We start from the raw sequence: 27,511 nt of genomic DNA, 5'->3' as shown, positions 1-27,511 counted from the left end.
AGCTGAGGCCCTCCTTTGCCCAACTCCCCTACTTGGCGTCTCCTTGCTCCCATCCTCAGAGGTTCTGTTCTTCCCTAAGCCCATCTGGTGGTCTCCTGCTTGTCTTTTGGCTCCTCCACATTTGCAATTTCATACACATTGTTTCTTCTGCCCAGGTACCCACCCTCTCTTTCAGTTCCTGCTAACCTTGCTGAACACTCACCTCTGAAGCTTCTTCCCCAGGAAGCATTTTTTAGTAGATTTCACCCATGGTGATTTCTTTTCCGCCTACCCGATGTCTTTTCTGCACTTGCTCATCCTCTGCTGCTTAGAGTTACAGTTGTCACTGCCTTATGTGTTAACAGAGTCATTGGCATTTTACTTGTTGTGTTCCTTGTTTAGTTTGTGTTAGCCCTCCTGGGAGGGGCCCTCTATTCCTATACGTCAGTATTTCTCCATGGTGTCTCAGCTTGACATGCATGAGACAGAGGCTCCTAATGTATTCTGAGGCTGAACAGGATGACAAGTGTGAGGCCCCACAGGAGGGTGAGTCCTGCTCAGAAGAGGAGATGTCCTTTTGGGAAGCTGGAGGGTCATGTGTGTAATGTTCCCCTTGGTGTGCTCTCTTGACGGTCTCTCCCAGCACCCATGTCCCAGCAGCTGGCAAGAAGGAAGAATCAAGCTAAGTACAAAGCACTGGCTGTTGGGTGGGAATGATGCTCAGTGGATCTTTGTCTGGGTAGGACCATCCGGAGAGGCCATCCAGATCCATCACCAGACCCGGCAGAATATGGAGGAGCTGCAGGGCAGCGGGCAGAGGGACCCAACTCACTCCTCTGCAGAGCTGCTGGAGTTAGCGTATCATGAAGCAGCTGGAAGGTGAGGATGTGCGTAGGGCTCCAGAAGGTACCTTGAGAAACTCCCCAACACCCAGGACCATGGCTGAACAGTCTGCTGACCAAATGTTATGTTTCTGTGACTTGAAGGGGCAGGATGAGATCAAGCCATTCCTTTGTCAGTGCCATTCCTTTCACTGGGCCAAGTGCAAAGCAAATAGCCTGACACTGTTGCCACATGTGTTACCCAGGCCCTGCTGTAGCTTTCATTCAAAGCATACTTTGTAAACCTCAAACATGAGCTTCGTCTAAACCTTAGCCAAGGGTGAGACCGAGTGCTGAGGCAGGTGGTTCATGCTGCATGTTTCAGGCAATCTGTCTATGACTTTTGTCGTTTTGGTCACTGAGAAATTCCACTGTTGAGTTTAGAAGTTGTTTATGCTAAAAGCAGTGAAAATCAAGGCTTGCATTTATAGAGACAACTCTTCTGAACCCGGGCTATGAACGCGGTACAAGGCAGCCAAGAGAGTCAGTGCAGGAATAAAGTCAGTTAAGCCTTGGCAAACATGAGCTGGGGTGACCTCCAGCCTCACTGTTCCTGTGATGCTTTAGGAGACACTTGGCAAAGGGCAGTCTTCGGCCCCCTTTTCAATCACCTCGACATGCCATGGGTTGGATGAGATAGGGCAGGGCCTGACCCTCTTTATCAGCTTAAGTTGGTACCTCCTTTCAGTCACCTTACATCCTCCTGTCCATGTGAGCAGGGGAAGGCTGAGGACAAGAAAGGGCAGACTGCTCTGTATGGCAGTGGGAGAGTAGTTTTGAGGGGGCGAGGGCAGGACAAACAGGCCACGGGGGAGGCCAGAGCTGGCCCACATACCAAGCACGGCAGCCTGGTAGCCTGTGATAATGGCTCCCAGTTGTTGCCAGCCCATGTGGCCAGATATTCAGAGCTGTTTTTGATGAAAACTCCTGGGATACAGGGTAAGCAGGATGAAAGAGGTGATGGTCTGCATTAAGCCAGGTGGCTGGGCTCTGTTCTCTGCAGGCACAGCACTTCCCGTCAGCCTGGTGACAGCATGTCCTTCTTGAACTTCAGTGGAACAGAAGAGCTTTCTGTCAGCCTGCTTAGCAGCAGTGGTGCAGGTAACCAATCCAAGAGGTAACTTGGGATGCTCAGAGTTGCAAGCTCACATTAGAAAAGACACAGGGAACCAGAGAAGCAGGGCCAAGTCTATTCTGGGATCATTTCAGCCACGATTTTGGGTGACCTATTTAGAAGCAGCGCTGTATAATGCATGGAATTAGAAATGGGCCGCACATTACGTTTTGAGCCAAGAACACATTGGTCAAGCCGCATTCATCATTGGCCTGTCAGTGAGTCGTGACCAAGGGCTGCATATGAGCTTGGTGTGGAGGGTAACACCAGGGACAGCAGGAGTAGCCTCTGCTCTCAAGGAGCTTCCAGATCTGGGAGTAGGGGCCTCACCCAGCAGCGTAAAAATAATCAGAAGAGGCCCAAAGTGAAACAGTGTGATTCCAGTTGTGCAATCAGAAAAGAGAAGGGTGGCATTTTTGCTTCGAGAAGTGGGCAAGCACCTCAGAGTTGAAGGCATAGAATTTGGTTACCTAGAGAGTTAGCAGGTGAGGGTTCTAGGTGGAAGTGGGGAGAGGATAAACTTACACAGGTTATATGATTTCCGGAAGTACTTGTATATCTCCCCTGTCATGCAGTCATCCTAGGAGGACATATGCTATTAAATATTTTTTGCACATGGGGCAACTTAATGCCCAGAGGTGTAGAGATATTACTTGAATCTCTCAAGCCCATGGCCAGGTATCCTGACTCAGACTGCTGTTCATCATTTCGACCACACTTTTCAGAGTACCATTAGGATGTAGGGGAGTAGGAGTTGGGATGGGTGAGCACAGATTTTGGAAAGCCTCACAGGAGCTGTTGTTCAACATGAGTGTGAAAAACATTAAAACTTGGGAGGCAGGGTGGAAATGGGCTGCTCTTAGTTTTCTGTAACTAACTGCATTTCTATAACTTAGCTTAAAGAAGGTATAGTGAAAGTGAAATTGTATGAGATTGGTTGTATGAAGTGTTATTTCCATTCGTTGGCTGCTTTATCCAACAATATTTCTAGAGGTCTGTGGCTAAGCATTGAAAAGCAGTTGGTAGTAAATGAATCCCTAAAGGATTATAATTAATTCATTTTCTTCCCTTCTTCCCTCCTTCCTTTCTTCTCTCTCTCTCTCTCTTTTATTCTTTCTCTTTAAATGAGAAAATGAACTGAATAACAGTTTGGGGATAAGATATTTTTTATGCGTGCACTCAGGGTTCTGAAAATGTCACTGGGCTACCAGATTCCTGTAAAGTGCCTTTAGAACATCATAAGGCAACCTTTCCATTTTGCTAAGCTAAGGGGCCATTTTTATAGGAACCTAGACTTTGAACTTCCCAGGCTGTTTGGAGTGGGTTGTACCAATGAGGACTGCTCTAGGGCTCACAGGACTATAGTTTGACCTAGTTTTACTGGTGACCTGAAGCAAGGGGATTCTGGGTTCCAACTGCAACAGCACCAAGATTTACCCTGACTAGTCTTGGAGTGGTTCTGGGCCTGGGATAGAAAAGGTAGACCAGATGATTTCTCAGAAGATGAATCTTTTGGAAATTTGAAATCTACTTTGAGGAAAAAAGGAAGTTTCAAAGAGTCCTTATTTGGGGATGGTTGTGGAAGATCCTCTAATGACACCATCATGCTTGCACCATACATCCATGCACCTGATGGGCCTCTCTGCTTGGATGACTCCCGAGTTCCTCATCCTTAGTGTACTGACAACGAAAATCATGTCTTGAGGTTCCCCTACCCCCTCTCCCTCTTCTGTTCCCTCCTTCTTCTGACTCTGGCCCCTCCCCTCCATTTTCAACTGCCACTGCTTTGGTTCAGAAATGACCCCTGTCATTTCTGGCCAGGATTATGATAGCAGCCTTCTAAGTGATCTTCCTGATCCTGTTCCTGTCCCCTCTGATTCATCTTCCGTGCTGTCACCAAGGACATAGTTCCAAATGCAAATCTGAACAGCCAACCCTTTCCATGTATGAAACCCTCCCATGGTTCATGGCCTGTAATGCTGGTCATTACCTGTCTCCTGCCTGCCTTGTGTCCTCATTTGTCACCACGTCCGCACATCACTGCATGGAGAAAGAACTCAGGCTGTCGACTTTTCGGATGTGAGTCCTGACTCCACTTCTAATGAGCAATGAGCCCTCAGGCCAGGTAACCTCCATATGTCTCACTTTCATCTATATCATTCAGTGTGATAATCCACATAAGGCAGTTGGAATAGCACCTGGCATGCATGGGGCATGCTCAGTGAATGAGAGCTGCCATTATTGGGTATGTTATGAGATGTGCATATGTTATATTCCAGCCATTGCTTGTGGCTCCTCCAAAGATCCTTGTCCTCTTATTCCTTTACATGGACTAGTCTGCCTGCAGAATGCTTTTCCTCTATCTTCAGCACTCATTCTCCCTGGCAGACATGAGCTCAGTCTTTATGATTCAAGCCCAACAATACCTTCTCTTTGAAGCCCCCCCCCCCAGTGGTTCGCTCTCATCCCCAGGACTTCCCAGGAGATGATAGACATGTTTCCACAGAGCTCCATATGCATAATGCAATTGTACTACTTGGCATATCATGATCCCGCTGTTTGTTTCTATGTCTGTCTCTGCACTAGACTGAGAGAACTTATCTTTATTCATTTTCTCCCCACAGTATTTAGCACATTTATTGACAAATGAATTTGTGCTTCCATGATCAAGCTGCCATATGTGAGAAGCATTTGAACAGCCCATGAAATTATTTTCTTTAATTGGTATGCAAGTGCGCAATTACATAAATATGTTCTAGAATGTGTAGCTTCTTAGAGTAGGTGTGGGCTCCTTGGAGTCTTTTTCTAGTCAGGGTGAGAACGTTAGGTAGGATCATCCTTACCTTTGCCTGGTCTCTTTATGACTGGTAGCGTGTGTTTTCAAAGAGGCAAGAGGTCATTAGGAGGTAGGCTGAAGGATTGGGCTCCTAGAGGAATTGAATTCCCATCTTTGATCTTGTGCTTCCTGATCAATTATGTCAGCCAGCCACAGAAAGGATTAGGTAAAAATCATTCTAATTTTTATTACCATGTATAATAACCAATTAATGTCAGACCTATCAGGATATATCTTGAATCTTCCCATATGGTATCACTGCCACCAGTCCCAGCCCTGTCCAAGGTACCTCCGTATTTTGCTTGACTGTTGCAGTATCCCACTAGCTGCTCTCCCAGCTTCCTCCTTTTGTCCTTTCATGTAGCTTATTTCCAGCCCGGCAATGCTGAGGGACCCTCTGAAAATAGAAGTTAGATCACGAAACTTCTGTGCACAAAACCCCCTGGGGCTTCCCAGTGCACTCAGATTAAAAGCCCAGGGTGTTACGGTAGCCAACAGAGCCCCCTGCCTCTTGCGACCCCTTTGTTACTCCCAGACCTCATCTCCTCATTTCCCCTTGCACTTCAGTAAAGAGGTTTCCCAAATGTGTGAGGCACACTCTGCATCTGAGGCACACTCTTGCTCATCCCTCTGCTCTGCTGTCACACTGAAGAGCTCTATGGGTAAGGTCCGCATGTCTGAGTTTGCCCAGGTCAGTCCTGGTTTGAATTCACTGTCTTGTATAATTATTAATAGTGTCTCCTTTCACTCTTGAAGGTGTCCTGGATTGGATGATAAATGATATGGCCATCCTACCCACAGCTTTTTCTATTCCTTCCATTAGGTCTTACCCAAATTGCCTCTCTCTACCCTGGCACTCCCCATCCATCTTCCATGCCTATTATTTCTCTAGAATACCACCTGTTATACTAGATCTTTTAATTTTGTATTTTTTATTGTAAGCTCCAACAAGGCAAGGATTGTTTCCCTCATGGCTGTATCTTCAGAACTTAAAACAGTTCCTGGCACATATCAGGTAGTTGAATGGATATTAAAAGCTTTCTGAGGTTAGCTTTTCCTCCACTGGAGAGTGCTTTTCTTTCCTGTCTTATAACCTTGTTGAACAATGAACTGGATGCCTTTTATTAAAGGCTTGGATAGTGTTTTTCTGCCTTGCTTGTTTTTGAAGTGATTTTCCTTTCAAGCCATCCTCAATCTTCCTGGAATTTGGTTTGCTTTCTCAAAACCCACTATACTCTTACCTATTCCAGAAATGTTTATTGAACTGTAGGCACTGTGCTAAGGCCTGAGAAGAAACAAAATAATTAAGGCACCAGTTCTCTTCACCTCAGGGAGCTCTGGCTCGCCATTCACTTGCAATTCTGTTTGAAGCAGTTTTGTGCAAGATAACAACCATGAAAGGGAAGCCCTCTTGTGGGGAGCTAGACCTAGTGGTTTACTGTGCAGTTTGAACATGTGACCTCTGCTACATTATGATATGATAGATGAAGGAGTGCCCCAGCCCTGTCTGGGTCTTTAGAGTTTAGCCTTCCACCTTTGCTGATGCTCAGGTTCATCATCTGTGTAATGGACATAAAAATCTTCACCTTCATGCCTGCCTCACAGGGTTATTGTAAGGAGCAAAGGTAGATTGGGCTCCTTAAGGGCAAAATTGTTACAATAGGTTCTCATCTGGGGACAAAGTGGGGTCTAACTAAACAACTAGTTATCTTTTTATTCATTAAAAGGTAGAAAAGAAACAGAACCTCATATGTGACCCCACCTTTACCTCCTGGGCTTGACAGTTTGCACCATCTGCAGGCACTCAAGCGTGACTCAGATTTTCTCCTGCCTTTGGACATGATTCATCTGCAAGTCACGATTCACAGGAGTGGTGCCTCTGTGGGTTTCCCTCTTGGCCCTTTAGAATTTCATTTCAAGCATTGTTGGCAGGGGCTCATACCTGTACACTTCACTTGTTTTTCACCATGCTCCCCAGCAGGGACCAGGTGGTTGATGAGGTTGGGGAGACCATCTTTTTTTTTTTTTTTTTAAGATTTTATTTATTTGAGAGAGAGAGCAAGACAGTGTGAATGAGCATAAGCAGGGGGCGGGGCAAAGGGAAGGGTAGAAGCAGACTCCCTGCTGAGCTGGGAGCCCACTGCAAGGCTTGATTCCAGGACCCTGGGATCATGACCTGAGCCAAAGGCAGATGCTTAACCGACTGAGCCACCCAGGCAGCCTGGGGAGATCATTTTTATCCCTTTTGTTTCTTTAACTGGGCACCCATTTATAAGACTTGTCAGTCACTGTCATTCCCTTCCTTGGGGATAAGTGCTCTAGATGATTTTGGAAAAGAAAACAACTGGATGCCATGCTTTCTTTCCCTGTGGTATTGGGACTCAGAATCTGCAACTTGGTATTTGTGTTGAGTATTAGGTACATGTGGCAGCCTGATAGCTGAAGTAAAGAGGAAATCGTAGCATGCTGAGGCTGGAGAAAAGGCCCTCAGAGTCATTCACCCAGGCCAGGTTGGGATTTTTGTGGGTAAGTTCCATCTCTGTACCCCAGAGAGGAGAAATGAGCCCCACTCACAGGTTTCTAGATGTCACCAGGGACCAGTTCCGAAGGCTCCACACTGATTACCCATTTTGGCCTAAGGTTAGCAAGCAAAGGATATGTTCATACTTCTTCTTTTTAAAGATTTATTTATTTAATTTTGAGAGAGCGAGAGCAAGCATGTGTGTGCCTACGAGCAGGCTGAGGGGCAGACAGAGAGGGAGAGAGAGACTCTTAAGCAGGCTCCCCGACGAGCGTAGAGCCCAGTGTGGGGCTCTATCTTACGACCCTGAGATCATGACCCAAGCCAAAATCGAGAGTTGGATGCTCAACTGACTATGCCACCGACATGCCCCAAAATTCAGATTTCTTGACTTTGAAGAGTTGTCAAAAGACAAAGCTAAGGTGGCGATTTTCAGCATTGTTTCCGCAAGTTGAGTGAATATTTGACTTTGAATGTTGAGCGTAAGGTCTCATTCACAAATGTTAGGTTGGAGCAGAGCTAACTGACCATGAGGTGTCACCTTGGCCACCTCAAGTTGTGAGGCTGTCACATGCCAATAACCAGTCCATTTTACTGAAAGTAAAATCTTAAAGGTAGAGCTGGTGGGAGCAGCAGTTCGTTGGGCTTGAACTGCAAGAAAACTGTGTATAAAGAGCCTCATAAAAGAGCACAAAATATCTTTCTTTTAATGTTTTTCATTGCTGTTTTTTAAAAGTAAAGTGTGTGTGTGTATGTGTGTGTGTGTCATAAAAGGCTGGTGGCCTTAAATGTGCTTTTGTCCATTAGAGATGGCACAGTTCTACTTTTGGCCTAGAAGCCAGAGCTGCTCTGAGACTCCTTATTGGTTTGCCTCTTTGCACTCAAAGAATTGCCCACATAGTTATAAGTTGAACTGTTTATTAGTGTAAGAATTTCAGTTCTCATAGACCCAGTCTGGATTTGGGTTTTCTTAAAAAAAAAAAAAAAAATGCTTTAATGACAAAAATTTAGCATCTAAATCTGTGAGGTAATGTATTTAATAATTTCCTGTTGCTCAGAATACTTTGAGGAGGCTGGTTTTATACCAGTTGCCTTTATACTGGTTCTCAGGCTGAACAAGAACATCCACTTTGTGGCTTTTTAAAAAAATATTTTATTTATTTATTTGAGAGACAGAGTGAACACGAGCAGGAAGAAGTGTAGAGGGAGAGGGAAAAGCAGGCTTCCCACTGAGCAGGGAGTCCAACTTGTAGCTTGATCTCAGGACCCTAGGATCACGACCTGAGCCAGAGGCAGACATTTAGCTGTCTGAGCCATTCAGGTGTCCCCACCTCTTTGCTTTTTAAGAGCCATGCTTTGTGTTGCATGAAGATGGATGTTATCAGCCAAGATCGCTTTTTCAGAAAATTTAGCTTAAGATGGCTTTTGGCTGTTGACAAAGAACAGCTAACATTTTCAATAGCCGAAAACTGGTGCCCCAGATGGAGAGTCAGGAAATGAAGCATCTGTAGAGTTGAGCAGAGTCTAAATGCATCTTTCCCCTATTTACTGTGTGATCTTCCCTAAGTTAATTCTCTTCTCTGAGCTTCAGTTTGTCCGTACAAAAGGAATAGTACCTTCTTCATACCTGCCTCATAGCAGGGGTTTGAATAAAATGAAACACTGAATTTGTCTGACTTAGTAAGTTTTATCTCCTTATTCTGATGACTAGAAATTAAAAAAACGAAAAATCTGCTGAAGGCAGTTCCAAAAAAAGAAGTCCTAAAACTGTTTTGGCCAAGTGCCATCTTCTTTCTAAATTAAAAAAAAATTTTTAATTTTAGAGGCGCCTGGGTGGCTCAGTCAGTTAAGCATCTGTCTCCTGCTCAGGTCATGATCCCAGGGTCCTGGGATTGAGCCCCAGGAGCCTGCTTCTCCCTCTCTCTCTGCCATTCCCCCTGCTCGTGTGCACTGTCAAATAAATTTTTTGAAAGTATTAATTTTAAAATTCATACAGTAGAATTCACTCTTTTTAGTGTACAGTTCTGTGAGTTTTTAACAAATGTATACAGTCATAAAACTACTAACAAACATATCAAGCAAGATACAGAACACTTCCATTACCGCCCCCCCCCCACCGATTCTTTTGTGTGTGGCCCCTTTGTATACAACCCCACTGATCTGTTCTCTGTCCCTCTAGTTTGGTCTTGTCCCAGCATGTCATGCACATGGAATCATACAGTATGTAGCTTTTTGAGCCTTGCTGCTTTTATTCAGTGTATAATGATTTGAGATTCATCCAAGTTGTTAAATGTTCATTACTTTTTATTGCTGAATTGCATTCCATTGTATGAATGTATTAATTTGTTTATCCCTTCACTAGTTGCAAGATATTTGGGATGTTTCCAGGTTTTGGCAACTATGAATAAAGCCACCATAAACATTTACAGAACAGGTTTTTGTAAACATTGGTTTTTATTTCTCTTGAGTAATTTCCTAGGCATGAATTGCTGGGTCAGATGGTAAATATCTTTTTAACTTTTATTATTATTATTTTTGAAATATTTTATTTATTTATCTTTAGAGAGCATGTGTATGCCTGCAAGCAGGGGTGGAGCAGGGGAGGGAGTAGAAGGGGAAAAGAATCTCAAGCTGATTCTGCACTGAGTGTGGAGCCTCATGTGGGGCTCGATCTCACAACCCTGAAATCACAACCTGAGCTAAAACTCAAGAGTCCAGCACTCAACTGACTGAGTCATCCAGGTGCCCCATTAATTTTACTTGTTTTTTTATTTGCCAAATTTTCTTTGTTCATTCATTCATTCAATTTTTTTTCTTTTTTTTATTAATTATTTTTATTAACATATAATGTATTATTTGTTTAGTGAGATTGAGTCTCTTATGGTTTGTCTCCCTCCTGATCCCATTTTGTTTCATTTTTTCCTTCCCTACCCCCCAAACCTCCCACCTTGCCTCTCAAATTCCTCATATCAGAGAGATTAATTTTACTTTTTTTTAAAGTTTATTTATTTTAGTAATCTCTACACCCAACATGGGACTCAGACTCAGGACCCCGAGATCAAGAGTTGCGTGCTTCTCCAGTTGAGCCAGCCAGGAGCCCATGTCTGTTTTAATTTTTTTTTTTTTTTTTTGGTCTGTTTAACTTTTAAAGAAACCAACTGTTTCCCAAAGTGGTGCACCATTCTGCATTCCTACCATCAATGTGTAGGGTTTTCCATAGCTCCACATCCATATTCACACTTGGCATGACTTGTCATTCTAGACATTGTGAGAGGTCTGTAGAGGTAATTTCTCTCGTGGCTGAGGATGTTGAGCATCTTCTCCTGTGCTTTTTTGCCTTCTGAATATGTTTGGTGAAGTCTTCAAATCTTTGGCCCAATTTCTCTTCAGATTATTTTATTCTTGTTCTTGAGTTTTGAGGTCTCTATACATTCAGGGTCAGGTCCTTTGCCAGGTAAGTGATTTGCAGATGCTCTCTCCCATGTCGTGGCTTGTCTTTTCAAAGATTCCACAAGGACTTATACATATTTATTCTTGTTATAAAAGAGTCACATGACACACAATATCTAGAATAAAAACTATGCGTTCTGGTTTACCTCCCAGTACCTCCTCCACCTTTTCTTGCAGATAGTCACTGTTGACAGTTGGGTGAGGATTTTTTCAATCTTTTTTATAGTATCATAATTTTCTAGTAAATACATATTTAGAAAGGGACCTTTAAATATTGATATGTACTTTAAAATTAGTTCTGTTACTTTTCAGGCAATAAGTTGCATTTCAAAGAATCTTTCTGTTTTTCCTTTCAGACCACCTATAGGGAAAATCATTGTTTTTCCTTAAAGTGGTGAGTTTTGATGTGTCCTAGGTCATATTCCAGAAAACCAAGATTTGGAGAAGAAAAATCCAGATGATAAGGATGACTGATGAGTGAAATGAACTTTAAGTGGGTCATTTTGTATTTGCTAAAGTTTTCTCCAGTTAGTTGAAATGACTGAAATGTGTCCATTTTCTTAAAATAAGTGCTGGGTTGCTTTTTGCTGGTGCATGTGTGTGTGTCTGTGTGTGTGCATGCACATGTATGTGAATGCTAACTGTCATTGGGCAAAGAGTGGTATTGATAACCTCGGAGTAAAGTTTTGGCTTATTCTCAAGTTTTAGATTGTTCATTTTTCTTGGATTGACTCTTTTATGCTATTTGAAATATTCAGCATAGAACTTGTACTTGATTCACATTTTTATTTTTAGCTATGATTTTGGGCTCTTTCAACCATAACTGGCCATAACTTTTTTTCTGCAGAATGAGCCTTATTAAAACAACCTGTTTCCATCTTTCCATAGGTATGAATCCTAGGACTCAGAATAAGGATTCCCTAGAGGACAGTGTTTCTACCTCTCCAGATCCAAGTAAGAGGGGGCAGCTGATTAGGGTGGGGTCAGGGTGGAGGTGGTCAGAGCATAAGGAAACAAGGGGGAACCCTGTGGGCAGTCTGCACATCTCTGGGGTACCAGAAGGCAGTGTGGTAAGGGAATACTCTTCAGCCTCTCCAATGGAAAGTGAGAGGGGCCAGATAACCTGTTCTGGAATGTGATTCAGGGCATGTGGGAAGGGTAATGGAATTCCCATGAGGTCCTTATGCTGGTCCAGAGCTGGCCTTAGCCCTTAAAGGCTCTGTGATGGCTCTGGGGAACAAAGGAATAAGAGGGACTAGAATTGTTTACATACCTGTAGTTGAAATTGTTTGACCGGGTTGCGTTTTTTAAAAATCATCTTTATCTGTTGAAACATCTATGCAGGAAGAGCACATCTCAATATCTGTAACAGCATAAATCCTACCACCTGATAGACTTTATTTTTCTTAGCTATAACCAGTAGAGATATATCATTGAGTCTTTTTCCCCTGGCTTATGATTAACATAATAATCCTTTTGCTATTTCTTCAGCTCCCCCTCCCACCCCCCACTGCCCTTTTTTGAAGATTTTATTTCTTTGTTTGTCAGAGAGAGAGAGAGCAAGCACACGCAGGGGGAGAGGCAGGCAGAACAGGCAGAGGGAGAAGCAGGCTCCTGGCTGAGCAAGGAGCCCCATGTGGGACTCAATCACAGGACTCTAGGATCATGATCTGAGCCGAAGGCAGTGGATTAACCAACTGAGCCACCCAGTCATCCCTCTTCAGGCCCCCCCCCTTTTTTTTTTAATATTTTATTTATTTATATAACAGAGAGAGAGAGAGATCACAAGTAGGCAGAGAGGCAGGCAGAGAGAGAGGGGGGGAAGCAGGCTCCCCGCTGAGCAGAGAGCCCGACGCAGGGCTCGATCCCAGGACCCTGAGACCATGACCTGAGCTGAAGGCAGAGGCTTTAACCAACTGAGCCACCCAGGTGCCCCTTCAGGCCCCTTTTTAATAGCAGTGTTAAACACATTACATCCCAGTTTGAATAATCATTCATTATTGGTGACCATCTGGGTGGTTTCTAGTTTCTTAGCAATAATGTAGAATGCAGGTGTAATGCATGATGCAGTGGGTATAGCTTTTCTTTCCCTTCACATCCTTGGAATTTATTTTCCCCAAAGTACAGTTGGCAGGCTGATTATTTTCCAGAAAGCTTCCAGCAATGAATAGATGAGCCTGTTACTTCTGTACAACCCTAGGACTGGATTTTGTAATCCATGTTTATCATTGTTGATGGTTTTGATGTGGGTCCTCCTCAAAGGCCCTCTTTATAGGGCCTGAAGATGATGGAATTAGAAAAGAGGCCACAGTCTTTTCCCAAGGAAAGAACACCATTAAACTAAGAATCAGGAGCTTTCTCACCATAGGATTTGGGACCACGCATTTGAATTCTCTGTGTCTTGGTGTGCGCCCAGCAGAAAACATTTCTGAAAGATGTTCATGATCCTGAGGGATAGGATGCTAATGAGAGCCAGAACAATCTAAGAGGACATGAAGATACAACTGTCTTGTGCTTCTGGCTTCCCACTGTGGTTTTGATCTGGTGTCTTCCTTCTGCTCCTGGTCCTAACAAGGAAGTAGGAACAAGCTCACCCCTTCATCTGCCTTTTAGGGAAATTGGCGTGATCAGTTAGGCTCTTTTGGGTTGTGTTTTCAATTCTTGAAGTGTTAATAAGTTAACGAGGCCTGTGTATAGTCAGACTTGTAGAATGAGTGTGGAATGGTAGTTACTAGGGGCTTGAGGAGAGGCAGACATGGGGAGGTGCTGATCAGGTGTAAAGTTCCAGTTATGCATGATGAATAATTCTAGAGACCCATACAGCACTGTGCCCAAGTTAACAATATTGTGTTGTACATTTAAACATTTGTTAAGAGAGTTCTCATGTTAAGTGAGCTTACCACAGTAAGATAGAATTCAAACACACAAAATACTCAGACCTGTGTAGACCATGGAGTTAGGCCTTTTGCAGGTCAAATCATCTTTCCCAAGGCGGTGGCTACATGGGGCATGTCTCCCACTATGACTTAGCATACGGGTCCTTTTCTTGTCCTTTAACTCTGCTTAAGTGGGACTCTGTTGTATTGGGTAGTATGTGTGTCTCTGTCACTGCATGGTGGGAAGATCCCCAAGCAGAGAGGCTTCTGATCAAGTAACCTCTGGGAGGTTTGGCTTGGCCAGGTGTTTAAAGGGGTTGATGATGTTGCAGTCCCTGCTCCAGGGTGGCCATGTGAGGGCTGATGAGACAACAGGGGTGTGTCGCTCTGTGAGCCACATTAGCACTGTGCAAAAGATAGAGTGTTGAAGGCATACCTTGCTTGAGACTCAGAGGCAAAGAAAGGCATGGAGTGTTTCTGTTTCCTATTGCTCCCTTGTCTAGAGATTTGAAAAATAATCTTTGCTTAAATTACTTAAAGAGATAACTGCCCTATTACCTTTAGTGATTCTCAACTAGGGAAGGATTTTTGCTCCCCAGGGGGACATGTGGCAACAACTGCGGACATTCTCGGTATTTACACCCAGGAGATGCCACTGGCATCTAGTAAGTACGGTCCAGGAATGCTATCCGACATCCTGTAATACAAAGCACAGCCCCCCACGACAAGGGATTACCCAGTCCAAAATGTCAGTGGTGCCAAGGTGAAGAAACCCTGCTTTAACCAAAGAGCAGGCAATTCAGGGCAGACCCACATGATTGGGCCCGCTCTGCTGATTGCAGCTTTCCTCTCTAGATCATTAAGCTCTGTCCCTTGAAGTCCTGGCCTTGTAACTTTCCCAGACATCCTTCTTTGACTTCTCCTACCCTTTTGGGATCTGTGGCTTACTTTTGCAATTCTGGAAGTATTCTTCAATTCTGCTACCATGTGCTCTTCGCTCCCAAATCAGGCTGAGCTCTTCTTTCCCCACCAGCCACTCTGTAGTCCTCCAGAGAGACTCTGGCTGGAACTCTTGGAATGTTGATTTGCTTTGACATGTAACTCTGCCTGCGCTGCCCTGCAGTAACCTCACTGGCCTTGTGGCTGTAGCTTAAGATCAGCAGAAAATGAGTACCAGCTGTGAATCCATTTGCATGATGGGATTGGATGAGCACGTGCACTGCATTGTCTAACAAACTCTGTTTCTCTCTTTCTCCCTCCCCCCTCACCCCCTTCTTTCTTCATCCCCTTTCCTGGCCATTTTGTCACTGTTCACTGTGAACTCCTTCCCCTCCTGCCCCGCCCACGTCCCACACCTGCCCTGGTGACCACACGTGCCTTTCTCCCCTGTTACACGAGGCAGTTCTGACACTGTCTGCTCCCCCTGTAGTGCCAGGCTTCTGTTGCACAGTTGGAGTGGACTGGAAATCTCTCACTACTCCGGCGTGCCTCCCCCTCACCACCGACTACTTCCCCGATCGCCAGGGCCTGCAGAACGACTACACGGAGGGCTGTTACGATCTCCTTCCAGAAGCAGACATCGACAGGTCGGTGTCAGAGGAGGGTTTTGGATGCGTGTCCAAACACTGCATTCTCAAACCTGTATCTTCCTTTTCTGTTCAGAGAATTTCATGAAGCAAGAACTGTCCGTTTTTTCTTTAGGGTTCTGTGTACATGCCTTCTCTAACCGTTTCTCCTCATGGGTGCTTTCTCACATTTTTCTGTGGCAGTTGCTCTGGACCACTAGATAGGATCTTTTTTTTCTAAGATTAGCTATCTGAGCTATTCTAGGAACAGCTGTTAGCTATTCCCTGCCTTCTTCCTCTGCCTCTTTGAACTGATCATTTCTCCCCAAACTGGCTTATAGATTGTTAGCTTTATGAACCACCATGGAATGCTTATCAGGGCTGGCTTGTGGAGTCAAAGCAAAACAGAGGTTGGGACTGTGTACTCTTTGAGTGTCACTTCGCCCTGGACCAAGCATGTCCATGTGAACAACCGTCTGTTTTCTCAGGAGGGACGAGGAGGGTGTGCAGATGACGGCCCAGCAGGTGTTTGAAGAATTCATCTGCCAGCGTCTCATGCAGGGCTACCAAATCATAGTGCAGCCCAAGGCACCGAAGCCCAACCCCGCTGTCCCACCCCCACTGAGCAGCAGCCCGCTCTATAGCCGAGGTGAGTTGTTCTCCTTGGACTTGGATTTTTTTCTTTTCTACTAAATTCATGTAAGTAGGTTCTCAAGTTGGTAGGGAATAGATAAATCCAGGAGAATTACTTTTCAACACAACATTTTTTCTTTCTGAATTTTACTTTTACAAGGAGAATAAAGTCTCTGCTACACTCAGATTTATCTTAAAGCTCTCTTTACCGCTCTCCTTTTAAGGAAGAGGTGTGACCCAGTTCAGGAATGTCACAGCCTGGCTTTGGCACCACCTAGGAGTAGCCAGCAGCTGAGCCAGGCCTGAACTATCAACGCACGTTGTGAGTATTTTAGACCCGATATTTATTTCTAGCACAAGTCCTGGACACACAGCAGGTTCTCAGATGTTACTTAAACCTGGAATTTATACTCCTGCACCCCATTCTGGCTGCATCTTTCTCTTGTTTGCCACTGAAGCTTAGCATGATGAAGTAATAATGGATCATCTGTGAGTGGTAGAGACTAATAAGTGACAGAGACTCAGTGAGGCCAGCTGAGGTTCAGCCAGGCTCTGGAGAGTTTTTCTAAAATAAGTCAGGTAGAGAGAATAAAGTGTGGGTGCTTAGGATCAGAAAGTAGTGATCACTTCCCAGGACAATCCATTACTCTCCTGCTTCCTTTAGCTACTGAGCCTTCCCACTCTCCTAAACTCCCAGTTCAAAGCCTCAGATCATCTTTGGCCCCATTAAAGTGCTTCGGGCCAGAGGATCAAAGCAGTGTGATGGGGAGCCTGGTGGTCCTAGATGGACCAGTTGTTGCTTACGATGAAGCTTTGGACTCCCTCTGGATATTGTTTGAAAACCCATTATGATATTTATCACTTGTTGCCTTCATTTCATGTTCTAGACTGCACTGAATAGTAATCTTCCTGAGTGCCAGGACTCTTTCGTCTTCATGTTTTTATCTCCTACAATGGAAATGATTGTGCCTGGTATACAACAATATGGGTCGATAAATATATGAATGAATGAATCACCATTCATTCATTCATTCATTCAAGTGTATCCTTGTACTTACAGCCCAGTGAGGAAAATAACATTCCCAGTGAGGAAAAATAACATTAGTCAAACTCGAAATATAATTCTTCATTGTGATAAAGATTGTGAGGGAAAAACCAAAGGGCTATGAGTATATTTAATACAAGACTTAATCTGGTCTAGAGGGTCAGGGATGGCTTCCTTGAGGAGGTGATGTTTGAGGTGAGACCTAAACTATGTGCAGGAGTTACTCGGAAGAGAAGCAGTTTGAGAGTGGTGGGCAGGAGTAGGTAGGAAGAGCATGCCAGGCAGAGGGAATAGTATGTGCAAAGGCCGAGTGGTGGGAGGCACTGTGACACTTTCTGGGCACCAAAACGAAGACTGGTGGGGTGGAGCACAGGAAGTAAGCTAGAGATAAATCCAGACATGTCAGGAGACCGAGGCCTCACAAGGCCACATGATTTTGTCCTTTATCTCAAGAATAGTGGAATGAATTCACCTTTAGTGTCAATGGCCCTGTCCAGCCTTCCTACCTACTTTTCTCTAGAGTAGCTGGTGAGTGTCCCTTAATGGTTCATAATTCCTCTGGCATCCAGTTCTGCTCTGGCTGATAAATGAATCTTGTGTCATGGCTAGTTAGCCAGAGTCTACTTACCCCATCTGGCTACTTTTCTCCTTCAATAAATTTAATCCTTTTATTTCTGTAGTAACAGAAATGGTATCATTGTTGTTATAATTACTGGAAAAGTAATTATAAGTGACATTGTGTCTGATTGAAGATTTGTTGACTACCAGTTATGAGAGGGACGCTGTTCCGGTAGTGAATAGAACAGCCCTGTCCTCAAAGTTTATTGTCTACTGGATGAGACAATCGTTGAACTAATAAACCACAAGTATTTATTTGATCACAGGTTGTAAAGAGTGCTGTGCAGAATAAAAACAGGAACTAATTTAGAGTGGGGTCGGTACTGTGCTAGGTTCTCGTGAACATTGTTCCATGACTTCCTGACAGCAAGCAGGGGATTGCAAGAAGGAAGGATGCAGGGATGGGGGGCAAGGCCTCTTTCTTCCTTTCTTCCTTCCTTCCTTCCTTTCTTTCTTTTTTATTAAAGATTTTATTTATTTTATTTATTTGAGAGAGAGGGAGAAAGAGAGTGTGTGGTTGGGGGGAGGGGCAGAGGGACAAGCATTCTCCCTGCTTGACGTGGGGCTTGATCCCAGGACCCTGAGATCATGACCTGAACTGAAGTCAGACGCAAGCCCACTTTCTAGTTCCAGAAAGGGAGACTTGGAGACTTGACATCCAAGGTCACACCGCTGGCAAATGGAAGTGCTGATGTTTAACCCAGGGTCCTCTGAGTCAAAGCCTGATCTCTTTTAGACAGCCTGCCCCTCACTGCTATCACCTAGAAAATTTTCCACAGCCTCTGCTGTCTTCTCTTGTCCTAACAATTCCCATGCTGCCTGCGCTGCGTGACTGTCTCTCAGAACTACACAAGGGGAGTCTTTAATTTCGAGATCATGGGAATCTTGTCTTGGCTCCGTTGTCCATCAAAGCACTAGTTTTACTCTCTTGAAAGCTCGTATTTTTCTTGATTCCTCATAATTTCCCTCTTTCTGATGCCCAACGCAGTTCAACTAATATTTTTCAAATACCTGCTTTGGGCATGGCACTTTGCCAGGTGCTCTGGAAAATTTAAAGACAAACAAGATTTGGACCCCGGCCTTGTGGAACTTCCAGTTTGCAGGGTGTGAGACACACACATGGGGAGCCACATCCAGGGTAGAATTCAGACAGTGGATGGAATCTGCTAGCTTTCTGGAAGAAGTGGCATTTGACCTTAAATGACCCATATGATCTTGATTGTGGCTCAGGAAGAGAAGGCAGAAAAAAAGCAATAGGAGCCAATGTTTGGAGAAGAAAGTCCTTTAAGACTGAAGCAGGGTTAGTGTGGTATGGGAGTCATTGAAGTTGATGCCAGGTTGGCCGCCACCCTGGGGTGAAGACCTCAACTGCCAGGGTGGCAGCTTGTGCTGGAGCGGAGTGGAGCTCCATTTCAGTCCTGGAGTTGACTCTTGGCCCGTTAACATCTAATCCAGAACTTTCCTTCTCAGAGGCTGAGGAGTCAGGCTGTTCACCTTTGAGTGTGTCTTCTGGATGCTGTCAGCACTTCTGGGCTCTGTCTGCTGCTGGCTGGCTTAGTAACAGAAAATTCTGCCAACTTCAGGACTTTTTTTTTTTTTTAACCAAGAATAAGTCTTTTCCAGGAAACTGTTCCTCAAGAGAAAGAGTTGCTTCTTTTGTTTTTCCTTTTCTGACTGTATATGGAAGAGAAGTTATTGCCTGTTAAAGGAATGATCCTCAACCAGATAGAGGAAATGATTCCACCCCCTCCCTCTATTAGGCCTTGTGTCCCGAAACCGACCTGAGGAGGAGGATCAGTACTGGCTGAGTATGGGCAGAACATTCCACAAAGTGACGCTGAAGGATAAGATGATCACAGTGACACGTTACCTTCCCAAGTGAGTCCTTGGAAATCTCAGGTTTTCCGCTATTGTCCTGAATTGTGTCCATATCCTAACTTCTGTTTATAACATCTGCTGTGCACCTAGTGAATTCTGTGACACATTATTAAAACCAAGACAGGTTGAGTGGTTGGTTTTCCTGTTCTTGGAATTACTATTTTGTTTTCTGGGGTTATTTTACTGTTGTAGTTTACCTGCCTCTAAAAGGGATTTGACTCAGCTTGTAATGTTTAGCTTGATTCTTAGCAAACCCCTTAGAAATAAAGAATGGGAGGATTAAAGAATGACAGAGTTTAAGAAATGAGAAATTTCCATTACCAGTTCCCCCAGGATGACTTGGTTATCACACTTGAGGATTGAATGCCAAGGATGGTGCTAACTGTATTGAGATGGAAAGGGGTGGGAGGGTAGTGATTTTCTTTTGGACTTCTGGGCATGTCCTTTGTTTTTCAGGTACCCTTATGAATCTGCCCAGATCCACTATACCTACAGCCTCTGCCCTTCCCACTCGGACTCAGAGTTTGTCTCTTGTTGGGTGGAATTCTCCCATGAGCGGCTAGAGGAGTACAAGTGGAATTACTTAGATCAGTATATCTGTTCTGCCGGCTCTGAGGACTTCAGGTCAGAGAACATACTTTGGCTTTCCATCCAGCTACCTTGTGTGTGCCTGACTTTGAACATGTCTGTCCTTTTTTTTCTGATTACAAGATGATGTTTGTTTTAGAAAACATGGAAGAACAAAAGCACATCTGCATTAGTTAAGAAACTCGGCAACAAGGTGGGTGGTGGTGTTGATTGCACAATAGTGTGGATGTACTTAATGGCATAGAATTGTACACTGAAGGATTGTTAAAATAGTACATTTTGTTATGCACATTTTACCATGAAATGACAGAAACCTCAGTGATGAAGTCCTCTTCGATGGAATGTCAGTGTAGATCATGTTCTTAACCTTTTCCTAACTACCTGTGGTATCTCATTTTTGATCTTTAATTTTTATGTGTGATTTATGATTGTGGTGATAAAAAGCCACAACTCCATTGGGTCTGGGTGTAGAGAACTGTCCTGACATCTCTGGGATGTAAATTAAAAGTACCCTTTGTGATCTTTCTCTAGAGCTGTGTTTCAAATGAAGCCATGAGATGTAATATCAGACAAACACGTACTCAAGGGGAGAGGACCCCTCACATACATGCTCCAAGGACAGGCTAGAGATGGTACCTTCACTGGGAGTGCTTTTTTTTTTTTTAATTTTTTTTTTTTTTAAGATTTTATTTATTTATTTGACAGACAGAGATCACAGTAGGCGGAGAGGCAGGCAAAGAGAGAGAGAGGAGGAAGCAGGCTCCCCGATGAGCAGAGAGCCCGATGCGGGGCTCGATCCCAGGACCCTGGGATCATGACCTGAGCCGAAGGCAGAGGCTTTAACTCACTGAGCCACCCAGGCGCCCCTTAATTTTTTTTTAGAGAGGCAGAGGGAGAGAAGCAGACTCCCCACTGGATACAGGGCTTAATCTCATGACCATGAGATCAGGACCTGAGTGGAAGCCAAGGGTCAGACACTCAACCGACTGAGCCACCCCAGTGTTCTGAGAGTGCTCACATTACCTGCTTTTGTTCACCACCACCCCCTTTTCTCCCTTTGGCCCTTCCCAGCTTAATTGAGTCTCTGAAGTTCTGGAGGACCCGTTTTCTGCTGCTACCAGCCTGTGTCACTGCCACAAAGCGCATCACAGAAGGGGAAGCCCACTGCGACATCTATGGGGACAGGCCCCGGGCAGACGAGGAGGAATGGCAGCTCTTGGATGGGTTTATCCGCTTCGTGGAGGGTTTGAACCGAATCCGCAGGAGACATCGCTCAGATCGCATGATGCGGGTAGGGCTTTGTGGGCCCCTTGGGGACTGTGCTTGGTCTCTTCCTATCTTAGGGGCCTCTCTCTGGCCAGTTTATTTACTCTACAATTTATCTTAAATCCAGAACAGTGTGTTCTCCAGTGTAGGGTGAAGGAGGGAGGGATAGGGTACCAGGCGGCCAATGGCAGTGTTCTGTGGCCCTGAGGACACACAGCTCCTTCATGTGCTTCCCAGGTGAGACCTCATGTCAAGTCCAGCTGCTTCTGCTGGGTTACTGAGTAAAAGTCACTCAAGAGTGTAATGGCAGCAATACTTGCTTACTGTTGTATCACTTTTAGGAATTTCCAGCACCTTGGGCATTCATTCACCCACACACTACCCAGGGAGGACACTGAAGCCCATGGGGTGGGGATATGTCTGAGGACACCATCCAATAAAGGGCAGAGCTGGAATTCTGGGTGTGTGTATGTATAGTTCTATAAATTTTAACAGATATATAGACTCACATAATCAGGATACAGAGCAGTTCTATCACTTCCCCAAAAAACCCCTCATCCTACCCTTTATCTCACACTTTGCCCCTGTCTCTAACCCATGGCAGCCACTGATCTGTTCTCTGTCACTGTACTGTTGTCTTTTCCAAAAGTCATATGCTTAGAATCACATAATATAATCTTTTGGGAAGCTGCCTTCTTTAACTCAGCACAATGCCTCTGGGATTCATCCAAGTTGTCCCTCATCTCAGTAGTTCATTCCTTTTTAGTGTGAGTAGAATTGCATCATCAATTATGTTTTTAACCCCAAGTTCAGTGTTCTTCCCCATACACCGGCTACCCTTTGTCCACAGCCTTGCCTATGATGGGAAACATTTCAAAAAAAAAAAGAAAGAAAGAAAGAAAAGATTTCCCAAAGACCATGCATGGTGGAAAGAGCTCTGGTCTTGAAACCAGATGATTAGAGCTTGACCTCCAGCTCCAGTGGGATTCACTATAAGTCACTTAACTTCTCTGGGACTCAGTTTCTTCTTCTGTGAGTTAGATAAAACATTATTTACTTCCTAGATCCAGGACAAGGGTAAAAAAATCTGTGGAATCCACCTCAAAGAGGCAGTTTATTTTGAGTCAATAGGCATTCAAACCTTCAGCTTAAGCAAAAAGCAGTTTTCAGCATTTACCGAATAACAAGGGTCTGTGTTGCTTGCCTCTGTAAATTGGATTCCCAGAGGGCCTGATGCACAGCAGTTGCAGGAGGCACTTTCTGGGCTGTGAGTGGCATCCACTGAGGGAGCCCCCTTGGGCTGATGGCCTTATTTCCTCTTCTCTGCCTTAGAAAGGGACCGCCATGAAAGGCTTACAGATGACCGGGCCCATTGCCACACACTCCCTTGAGTCGACCGGCCCCCCGGTTGGGAAGAAGGGAACCTCAGCTCTGTCCGCCTTGTTGGAGATGGAGGCCAGTCAGAAGTAAGTGCCTGCTTGGGAAGAGACTCATCCCCACCCCGCAGGCTCCACAGGTTTTCAGTGCCCCACCTTGTGAGTGGGGGTGAAATATGATTTCTATCTGCAAGGAACCTGAACTTAAGAAAAAGATGCATACATGAGCCAGAAAGCTGGGTTAATACCTGGTGAGTGTCAAATAACATGAAATATGCCAGACATTATAAACTTGCAGTTTGGGCCTTAATTTGAGCTACAGATACATTTGCTTTGGCCCACAAAGTGAGGTTTCTGTTTGTTTCTTTGTTCTTTTTTAATAGATTTTATTTTTTAGAGCAGTTGTAGGTTCAAAGCAAACGTGAATGGAAGGAACAGAGATTTCTCACATACACCCTGACTCCCACACCTGCATTGATTTCTCCATTGTCAACACTACCCTCCAGAGTGGTCCCTTTGTTAGAATTGACAAAGCTGCGTTGACACATCATCATCATCCAGTGTATATGCTGTGGATTTCAGACAAATTTATAATGACATGTAGCTACCGTTAGAGAGTAGTTTCACTGCCCTAAAGGTCCAAAATACTTTTAAAATAGCTGAGCCACATTTTTTAGTTTGGAGATTTTGAATACAAATCTGGATTTTACAGGAAATTATATAGTATACACAACATGATACATGATTATATTATATATAAAACCATATATTATAGACAATATACACAACACTGTATTATAGATAATAGATAAAATCCAATCTTTTGAGAAATAGAAGAGCCTCAGTTATAGTGCTGCATGCATACTCACGTGCCTACCCAGCCATGGGAGGACTGGTCTTTTAGAATGGGCACATGCCCCCTGGTTTATTGGAAAACCAGCACACCCTCTGGTCTTGGACTTGCCCTGTTCCCTCAGGCATGTGACCTGGCTAGCTTCTCTAGGCATTTGTGTGGTCCCTTCATAAACAGTAAGCACTCCATTTCACAGGATGCCAGTGGGGCCCACATCTTGCCTGGGAAGGCAGTGACAGCATCACAGGAGGGGGGATTTGAGTTGGCCTTGCAGGAAAGGAAGTATCTATACAGAGGGACAAGGGGGGAACTTGGGCAAGAGGAGAAAATACCTCTGTGTGCAGGTGGCACCCACTCTAGGAGCCTTTCCTGCCCCTCTGTCCTCCCAGCCAACTCAGATTCTGTGCTTCCCAGCATCTCGGGCCAACACGCATCAGAGCCCTTACCAGAATTCTACCGGGGTTTACTCATGTTCCCCCTGGCTTGCCTGTGCTCTGAGAGTAGAGGCTGTTTGTTGTGCCTGGAATATAGGACGTGCACAGTAAATAGTCATGGAATGATAGAGGAAGGGATGCTGAGGGTCCCTGTACAGATGTTAGGGGAGGCTAGACCTTGTCTCTCTGGTGTGAGAGGCCACGTGGTGTCCAGCAGGTACCTGTGTCCATTAGGCTTTCCACACATCACGTCAAGTGACCTTGAGGCATAGTGGAGTTGGACAGACAGGTGGGAACTTGGATGCCAAGCTATCCTTGCATGTTCTCATAGCAAGAGGGATCCTTGGCAAGTTTTTTTGTTTTATTTTAATGGAAAATTTCAAACAGATAAAGTAGACTAGTATAATAAATCCCTGTTTACCTGTCATGGCAACTTTGATGATTATCAACTCATGGCCAGTCTTATTTATATCTCGCTTGTTCTCACCTTCCCTTTTTATTCTTTATTAAATTTCAAGCATCATATCTCTTTATTTATAATATTTCAGTATATATCACTGAAAGAGAAGTACCCCTTTAAAAAAAAGTCCCAATACTGTAATTTGTCTACAAGATTATAGTCATTCCTTAATAGCATGAAATATCCAGTCAGTGTCTTTGACAGAAGTGTTTTCAGAGATGAGCCCCATGTATGGGAAGGTCTGGGACGTGGGGCTCAAGAGATAGAGACTCTTTGGCAGGCTCTCAGTAGTCAGGCAAAAGGCCACAGAAGATGGAGAGACGGTGATAAAAAATGGAAAGGAAGGGACACAGGGAGAGAAGGGAACCTGGTGGGGACACTGGGGTGGCAGATGAGAGGAAGAGAGCAAATGTAGGTTGGGCTCATTACTGAGGGAACTGGGTCCTCTTACCTTCGTCTGACCAAGGGAAGAGCTCAGAACTCCGCCTGGCAGGTCCTCCCTGTAACTAATCACAGATCTTTCCTGCTGGAAAAAAGAACAAGGAACATATGTTGCTGGGAGGGGTGTGAAGCTGGGGGTGGGGGTGGGGATCTTATTTTAATTTGTTAGTGAATCACCATTTAGTATGCTCCAAGGAGCATCTTTCTGCTTAGACTGGAAGAAGCAGGGTAGTTGGGGTGGGAATGTCCCCCCCCCCATGTGTAGGGAGAGACTCTCAGCTAACCCCCCAGGAATAGGCAGGACAGAGAAACCCAAGACTTATTCTCTCCCCAGATGACTGCTCTTGGGTGACTTGCTGCGTTTTCTCAGTGCAGGAGGTAGAGCAGAGGGAGCCAGACCTTTATATAATGTTTGCTCACATAGCGTTTTTTATTTGTGCGCTTTTCTTTTGCTTTTGCTGCACTAAGCAGATCCAATTTTGTTTATTATGAAAAACAATGCAATAGCGATATGGAAAAGAATTTTTAAAAATTTCACCTATAGTCCTGCCATCTTACCATAAACTGTGTTTCTTCCGATTCTCTTCTAGTCTGTATCTGGGGTCAATGTTTAGTCAGACTCTCGTGGAAGATAGAGGCCCCAAAAGTCTCAGCCTTCTGCCCATTGTCTACATAACTGGGACCAGTCTGGGCAGCTGGTGCTGGCTCAGCTGCTCCTAATAGATGAGCATAACCTGATGATAGCTAAGTCAGGACAGAAACCACCAAAAAGCAGTTGTCACTGCTTCCGTAGAGGCTTGGCCGGCAACCCCATCCCAGCAGAAGGCAGTGTGTCTCTGTGTACGCTTTCACATATACATATGTATAGTAGAACTGCTCGTTTTCGGGCAGGTCCCCTTCTTCTGAGCCATCAGACAAGGAGCCTCCAAACAGGGTTTTACTCTCCTCTGAATCCCTGATTCCTAGTCCACGGGTCCCCACAAGGAAGACACCTCAGTAAATGGGAATTGTCATGTGCATCTGAGGGGACACGGGAGGGGGTGGGGAGGTGGTAACCAGGGCTTCCTGTCCCTGCAGCCTTGGGGAAGTATGAGAGAATGTCACAGTGTGCATTTGTGAATGAAGCTCAGAGGAAAACACACTTCAGTGTGATAGAGACAGTGTGGTGTAGGGACATGGGAAAGAATTGAGCATTAGTTCTGTTTTTCCTCTATGAATTACACCTCAGAGTAACAAAGTAATTGGTGTAGGGAGGTTTGTGCTTTTTCAGTATTACAGCTCATAGGTACAGGAGGAATGATAGACTATTACCATGTGTGATCTTTAACGAACTTCTGGATCTAACAGCGTTCACCAGTGGCCATTAATACCACCAGAGAGAGAGGGCCAGACATTACAGGCCTCCAGATAGAAGTACACAAGACCACTTAAGAGTTCTTGCCCAAAATTGAACCTGAATCTGCTCAAGCCATTAGATAAAACTTCTAGTTCTCAGGAGGTAGAAGGCACAGAGGAACATGATAAACAGTAAAGGGAGAAAATCAGCCCATCCAGGCTATGTGAATTTACAGGACAAATGAGCTACTTTCTTCTATAAATAAATTGTAAAGACATAAAGAGAAATGAAGAGGAACTTACACCTTAAAAGAGAGTTAAGAAACATAACTTACTGCAACGTAGGGACCTTAGTTGAAACCTGCTTTGAACAAACAAACTGTACAAGTGATTTTTGGGAGATAGTTGAGGAAATACTTGATATTAGAAAATTAAAAATTTTCAAGTGTATTGGAGTTGTGGTTGTGTTTTTTCACAAGTTATTTCCTTTTAGGGATACAGTGCATACTGAAGTTCTTATGGGTGATATAATATGTTTGAGTTTTGCTTCAAAATAATTGGGATGTATAGCTAAAGGGTATAGATGAGTCATAATTGGCCCTAAGTATATAATTTGTAGGGACTCATTATCTTAGCCCTTTTACTTGTGTTTGTGTTTGAAATTTTTCCATAATAAAAACTAGAAAAAAAAGTGTAACAGGTTACCGTGGAAACTGATTTTTAATCTCTGGTATGAGATTACTTGACAATCTGTAACAAACATGTCAGAATTTGAGAGTAGGGAAGTCTTACAGACTGGGTTCTTGGGGAGGCAGACTGTGATGGAGTTCAACATGCAGGATTTTTTTTTTTCCATGCAGGATGTTTATTAAGGAGAGTCAGTGGAATCAGCATGTGTGGGAGGGAGGAGGAAGCAAGAGTGGACAGAGGGAGAAGCCCAGGTGCAGCACAGCCCCAGGGACAGCTTTGGGCCACCTCTGGAGCTAGAACAGCCTTCAGAGATGAGCCCAGGTGGACCAACATGGCCACACCTTCACATTCCTTCATGGATCATTCACTGTCTGTGGGCTGCTGGGGGTGGTGTGGCAAGAGCCTGAACAAGGCTGCTGTGCAGTTGGGGCTGTCCCCGAAGGGGCTGACAGGTGAGCTGGCTGGACAGTATGCCCAGCTACCATGATAGCAAGGCCACAGCACAAGGATCTGGGCGGTGCCTCAGAGTGCCCACTGCAGGAAGTATATTTTGCAATAATAATGAAGATTTAAGACTATATATAATGTGAGACTTCTGGAATCTTCCAAACAAAAATTCAGTGATGTGTTGAAGCAGTCTAATTTGGGGGAACATTTAAGTTATGATAGCTC

General features: G+C 44.4%; 1 protein-coding gene across 13 annotated transcripts in view; it reads left to right on the top strand.

Moving 5' to 3' along the window:
* DEPDC5 (DEP domain containing 5, GATOR1 subcomplex subunit) overlaps nt 1-27,511 on the top strand; it is a 141,604-nt gene that overhangs the window by 76,892 nt on the left and 37,201 nt on the right. For 4 of the 13 annotated variants that reach the window (XM_047697297.1, XM_047697299.1, XM_047697296.1 and 1 more), the window contains exons 23-31: nt 723-858; nt 1,864-1,961; nt 11,670-11,735; nt 15,060-15,243; nt 15,711-15,871; nt 19,279-19,396; nt 19,853-20,020; nt 21,056-21,275; nt 22,583-22,716. In XM_047697297.1, the coding sequence (XP_047553253.1) occupies nt 723-858; nt 1,864-1,961; nt 11,670-11,735; nt 15,060-15,243; nt 15,711-15,871; nt 19,279-19,396; nt 19,853-20,020; nt 21,056-21,275; nt 22,583-22,716 (1,285 nt within the window). Of the gene's footprint in view, nt 1-722; nt 859-1,863; nt 1,962-11,669; nt 11,736-15,059; nt 15,244-15,710; nt 15,872-19,278; nt 19,397-19,852; nt 20,021-21,055; nt 21,276-22,582; nt 22,717-27,511 lie in introns of those variants that run through there. The other 9 variants (XM_047697300.1, XM_047697298.1, XR_007121887.1 and 6 more) reach the window with 6 other exon arrangements.

Source organism: Lutra lutra, chromosome 12 (genome assembly GCF_902655055.1).
Source record: "Lutra lutra chromosome 12, mLutLut1.2, whole genome shotgun sequence".
NCBI lineage: Eukaryota > Metazoa > Chordata > Mammalia > Carnivora > Mustelidae > Lutra > Lutra lutra.
Note: the sequence above shows the minus strand (reverse complement) of the source record. Positions and strands in the feature narration are given on the sequence as shown.